Consider the following 5382-nt stretch of genomic DNA (forward strand, 5'->3'; position numbering starts at 1 on the left):
GGGGGGGGGGGGGACACAGCCCCCCCCCGTGGCCACAGCAGCCAGCCCCTCTGCTGCTGGGGACTCGGGTGCCTGGGACGGCAGACAGCACCCGCGCTGCCAGGACGGTGCCCGAATGGCCAGGCCCCGTCGGCCGCAGGGCTGAGCTCTGATCCTACCCCAGAAGCCGGCTCCTCGGGGAGGAGCCTTGGGGCACCCCCGTGGCCTCCTGCTTCGGCTGGGAAGAGGCTGCAGGCAGAGGGGCACTCGGTGTGCCCCTTGCTGTCGGCGGGAGATAATTAGCTGGGCACAGCGTGTGCATGGAGCCCGCACATGCACACAGACACGCGAGGCAGGGTGCCCACATGCGCACGGATAGGCTAAGCAGAGCGTGCACACATGTTGGTGCATGTGCACAATGCTAGCACACACCCACACACATGCGCTGACCTACACACACACACACACACTAGGCAGGGCACGCACACAATACACGCGCACACGGGGCACGCATCCGTGCCGGCACCAGCCCCCACCTGCAGTGTCCGGCTCTTCTCTTGCGCCACGTCGGACATGCCCTTCAGCACCTGCTTGGCCTGGTCGTCCTGGGCTGAGTCCTTGCGTCGCCGCAGCCGCATCTTGCGGGCCAGGGGGTCCTTGGTGCCGCTGCCTGTGCCACGGGCGGGGGGAAGCGCTGGTGACCACTGAGCCATCCTGCCCCACAGCCCTGCCAGAGCCAGGCCCACAGCTGGTCTGGTCTCTGCTCCCCGTCTTGCTGCCTCCCCCCCCGACCTGCAGCGGCCGCAGCCACGGTGGCCGGCGAGGCGCCTGCCAGGCGCAGCTGGTTCTGCAGGGAGAAGTCGATGTTGTACCACTCCGAGGTGCGGTCCACGGGCTTCGGCGGCATCACTAGGCTGGGGTTCTCCCGCACGTCCAGGATCTGTGGGCACCGACGCGCTCACTCGCACCCAGGTCCCCTCCAGGTACCCAGGCCCCCCCAACCCAGCCCTGCGAAAACCCGTGGCCAGGCCCATGGGGTAGCCCCTGCCACCCACGGGGGCCCCCTTCAGCACAGCAGCACATGCTCAGGGGCCTCCCTCCCCTTGCACGCTGCGTTGTGCAAGCACCCCACAGGGAACGGGGCTGCCCGGGCCTGTCCCAGTGCTGGGCACCGCAGCTCCAGGCGTGAGAGCCCCCACGGGACAGGGCAGCCAGGCACAGCAGCACGTGGGTCTCTCTCAGCTGCAGGCCCAGAGCTGGCCCCAGCACCAGAGCTGGGTGCAGCCCTCCCACCCCCATTTCTGCAGTGCCCAGGGGGATGTGGCGGCGGGGGTGTCTTGGGGGACCCTCCAAAAAGGGTTTTTGCTACAGGCGCCTCACCTCCACGTCCGTCAGGAAGTGGATCGCCTCGGGCAGCGTGACCAGGCGGTTCTTGTTCAGCACCAGCTTCCTCAGCTTTGCGCACCTTCGAGGGGAGCAAGAGGCCACATAAGCCAAGGGCTGGCACTCCCCCCACACGGCTCGGGCTAGTTCGGTGTGCCCGGGCTGGGGGGAGCCCAATAGCCCCAGGGGCACTTGCAGGGACAGCGCTCCGTGGGGGGAGCAGAAGCCACCTGCTCTTGCACGGGGGGACCCAGGCAGCTGAGCCACCCCCTGCTCTCCACGAGCATCACCCAGCTTACGCTTGGCTGCCCACCCCAGAGCCTCGAGCACACCCTGCCCCGACTGCACGGGGCACCTGGAAGGGGGAGGGCATGGGGGCCATTCCCAGTGCTTGCAGGGTCTGGGTCCCCCGAATACCATGGGGCTGGGGGTGCTCTGCCAGGATAGACGGCAGCTTCCTGGCAGTCAGCAGGGCCGACAGCAAGCAGCCCCCTCCCCGGGCCAGGACCCCCACCTGCAAAGGCTCTCCGGGATGAGCTCCAGGTTGTTGTTGGCAGCCATGAACTCTTCCAGGCTGGCCAGCTTGCCGATGCCCGAGGGGATGCCGTCGAAGTCCAGCTTGTTGGAGTTCAGGTACAGCTTCTTCACCTTGGTCAGCTTGCAGATGGCCGACTGGAGGGGAGCAGAGCTGGTCACCCCCTCTGCATCTCTGTGGCCGGGCCAGGGCCGACAATCATTCGAAGCCCCCGGCATCTGGCCCCTGCCAGTGGCCCAGGGAGGTGAGGAGCAAGGCCGCAGGGCAGCTGAGGGAGGACACCTGCACCTCCCCGGGGGGAGCTCTGCCCCTGGCCTGGGTGGGGAGGGGCGTGGGGCAGGGGCAGACCTGGGAGGCTGGGCATAGCCAGGGGCAGGAAGCCTGAGGGAGGGGGGCCGACCCAGGCCTGCTGAGTCACGGGAAGGGCAGGCCCAGCCCCGCTCGTGATGCAACGGCATTTGCCGCTTGCTAAACCGCGGCTGCGGGAAGCGGGGCTGGCTGGCGCGGCCAGGGCAGGCTACATACGGGCAGCGAGGTGAGCTGGTTCCTCGACAGGTTGAGGGTCTCCAGCTGGGTCCACTGGTCAATGCAGAGGGACAGCTCCGAGATCTGGTTGCTGCTCAGGTTGAGGCGCCGCAGGCTGGGCAGGGTGTAGAGGCACTCGGGCACCCGGTTCAGGTCGTTGCAGGACAGGTCCACGTCTGGGGGGCAGCAGGAGGGCAGCGAAGGCCCCAGAGGGGTAGGTGAGCGGCTCCGGCTGGGCACGGCCGTGCCCAGGATCACAGGGACAGGGCACTCCGGGCCCCATCCACCTTCCCAAGATGCAGAGCAAGGAAAACCCTTTACCCCGCCAACCTAGTTCCTGCCTGACCCCCAAATCGGAGGGCTGGAAGCAAGAAACATCAGCCAGACCCTAAACTGGGCTCGTTACGACCTCCGAGCACCAGCCCAGCCCATTCTGCTCCTGGCCTCCAGCTGGGCTGACCCCACTCCTCGGAGGACGGGCACCTGGCCTGGAGACAGGACCTCCTGCCCCGTTACCTGCCCTCTCCCCTTCCCAGGTGCCAGGGGCAAACGCCCACTGAGCCAGCACTGACCTGCCAGGTTCGTCAGGCCTTCCAAGCTCGTGGGCAGGTTGCTCTGGGTGCGCTGCGTGTTGCGGAGATGCAGTGTCTGCAGCGCCGTCATCGCCGGGAGTTGCCTTTCAGTGGGAAGAAGAGAGCAGCCGTGAGGCGGGGGCTGCGAGCACAGGACACGCCGGGTCGGGGGACAGGGGGACGCAGGTCCCAGCTGGGATCACAGGCCGCTCCCAGGAGCACGGGGTAGCTCCCCTGGTGCCAGGGGGCCGTGGGTCGAGCGCGCCGGGGCTGGCTGGGAGCCCCTGCAGAGGGAGCTGGGGGCACTTCACAGGGCCGCTCTGCCTGCCTCAGGCTCCTGCTTTCCTCCCCGGGACCGATCAGCCCCCAGCCCACAGGCCCCGTACCGCAGCTGGGCGTGGAGGAGCGGGTTGTTGTTCAGGACCAGCGTCTGCAGGTGCACGAGGCGCCGCATCTGCGGGGGCAGGGTCTCCAGCCGGTTGTCGCTCAGGTCCAGGTACAGCAGGTCCGTCAGGTTGATGAACAGCTGGTTCGGGATGCTGTCGATGCTGGGGGGGGGCAGGAGGGGATGCGCCGGGGTCACTAGGGCTGCCTCGAGGTCCTGCCCCATGGAGAGGGCTTCGCGGGGAGTCTTCAGCCCCAGGGATGGGATCAAGTCTCCCTGCCCCAGCCTGGAGGGGCTGCCTCTGGATGCAGCTGCTCTTCTCCAAGCCGTCCCCCCTTCCACGTGCTCCCAGCCCCCAAGGCCTCCCCCAGCTCCGTTAGGAGTGGAGGGGGGGGACTGCCAGGAAACGCCCAGCTCCAGGCAGCCACGTGCCCCCCACCCCACAGCCCCTCGCTCGGCCCGCCCCACCTGTTGTGGCCAAGGTTGAGGACCAGCATGTTCTTGGCGTTCTCCAGCTCGCGGGGACACTCGGTGAGCTGGTTGTAGCTGAGGTCCTGGGGGCGAGAGGCAGAGGAGCGGTCAGAAGGAGCCCTCCATGCCCCGTTCAAACAGTGGTGACGGACGGGCAAAGGGACATGCCGGGGTCACACTGCCAGGAAGTGGCAGAGACTCGGACACACCACCCAGGAGCCCGGGTTCACCAGCCCTCTCCAGTGGCCCAGCCAGAGGGTTTTGCAGCTGGGTTTGTGCTCAGCCCGCTCCGCTCTCCCCGCAGGAGCCCTGGCGCTGCGCAGCGGCCGTGTCACGGGCAGGGGGGGCTGGGCCAGCACCAGCCCCCGGCACATACCAGCACCGAGAGGTCATCCAGCTGGAAGATGTCATCGGGGACGCCCGAGTTCTTCAGGCTGTTTGCTCGGGCCACGATCGCCTGCAGAGGGGAGAGGGAGTTTGGGGCAGAGGTCACCCAACAGCTGCAGGGAGGAGGAGGGATCCTAGGGGTGGGGGGCAGGGATCCAGCTCCTGCCAGCCTGTGGGCCCCATCCCGCAGAACCAGCACGCGTGCTCGCTGGTCTCCGCAGCGGGCTGGTGGGAAGCCAGAGTCCCTCTCCCCTCGGGGAGGGCAGTGCTAGCACCCCCGGGGCCAGCCCCGCCGGCCAGCAGCCTCCGGCAGTCCTGGACCCAGCCCCGACCGCACCCTCCAGCCACGGGCGGGAGCTGGCGGCCGCATCCCAGCACCGCAGGCGGCTCCGCAAGCGACCGAAGGCCCGGAGCCACGTCGCCGGCCCCGCAAAGATGACGGGCCCTGCCGGCTTCGCACGCTGCGTCCCTGGCCTGCGGCGGGCACAGCCTGGCGGTCCGGCTTTGCAGCACCCGAACCCAGCACGGGCTGAAAGACGCTGCGCCCCCACGAGCATCTTCGTGGATGAGGGATTCGGCCTCTTCCGCAGGGAACCGGCCCAAGTCGGCACCGCACGCGGTCCAGCCTCAGCCCAGCCGCGGCGCCCGCGGGACGGGGCCAGCGAGCTCCCTCGTGGTGGCCGAAGGGGAGGCTGGACGCCGAGCCCCAGCGCTCGCACGGGGGGCCCACAGGGCGCTTACCCGGAGGCAGGGGAGGCCGGAGAGCTCTCCGTGCAGCGTGGTCAGGCTGTTGTGGCTCACGGACAGGTGCTCCTGCGGGGAAGCCGGAGAGGCGTGAGAAGCGCCAGTGGGAAAGTCGACCCGCAGGCCGGGGGCAGGTGCCAGGCCCCAAGCGCCCTTGTCCCGAGCTCCTGCCCTCACCCGCAGCCCCCCGCACCCCGGGCGCCGCCTCACCAGCTTCTGGAGGGCGGAGAGCTCCTCGGGGAGGTAGCACAGGCCCGTGCGGTTCAGCTTCAGCCACCGCAGGCTGGTCATGCATTTCACGTGCTCCGGGAAGTAGCCGCCCTGCGAGAGCGGGGGACGCGCGTTGTGGCCGGGGCGCGGGGCGCCGCGGGCGCCAGGGCGCTGATCCGGGGGGACCCGCA

General features: G+C 69.1%; 1 protein-coding gene across 1 annotated transcript in view; it reads right to left on the minus strand.

Moving 5' to 3' along the window:
• FLII (FLII, actin remodeling protein) overlaps positions 1–5298 on the minus strand; it is a 16426-nt gene extending 11128 nt beyond the window's left edge. Inside the window, exons 1-11 of the mRNA XM_019512576.1 lie at positions 5192–5298; positions 4979–5050; positions 4227–4307; positions 3848–3933; positions 3381–3542; positions 2995–3098; positions 2423–2598; positions 1877–2034; positions 1360–1444; positions 772–919; positions 516–649 (exon numbers count right to left, since the gene is read on the minus strand). Of these exons, the coding sequence (XP_019368121.1) occupies positions 516–649; positions 772–919; positions 1360–1444; positions 1877–2034; positions 2423–2598; positions 2995–3098; positions 3381–3542; positions 3848–3933; positions 4227–4307; positions 4979–5050; positions 5192–5272 (1287 nt within the window). The 5' untranslated portion in view covers positions 5273–5298. The remainder of the gene's footprint in view (positions 1–515; positions 650–771; positions 920–1359; positions 1445–1876; positions 2035–2422; positions 2599–2994; positions 3099–3380; positions 3543–3847; positions 3934–4226; positions 4308–4978; positions 5051–5191) is intronic.
• Positions 5299–5382: the final 84 nt, after the last annotated feature.

This window comes from Gavialis gangeticus, unplaced genomic scaffold, assembly GCF_001723915.1.
Source record: "Gavialis gangeticus isolate Ggan-Ray unplaced genomic scaffold, GavGan_comp1, whole genome shotgun sequence".
NCBI lineage: Eukaryota > Metazoa > Chordata > Crocodylia > Gavialidae > Gavialis > Gavialis gangeticus.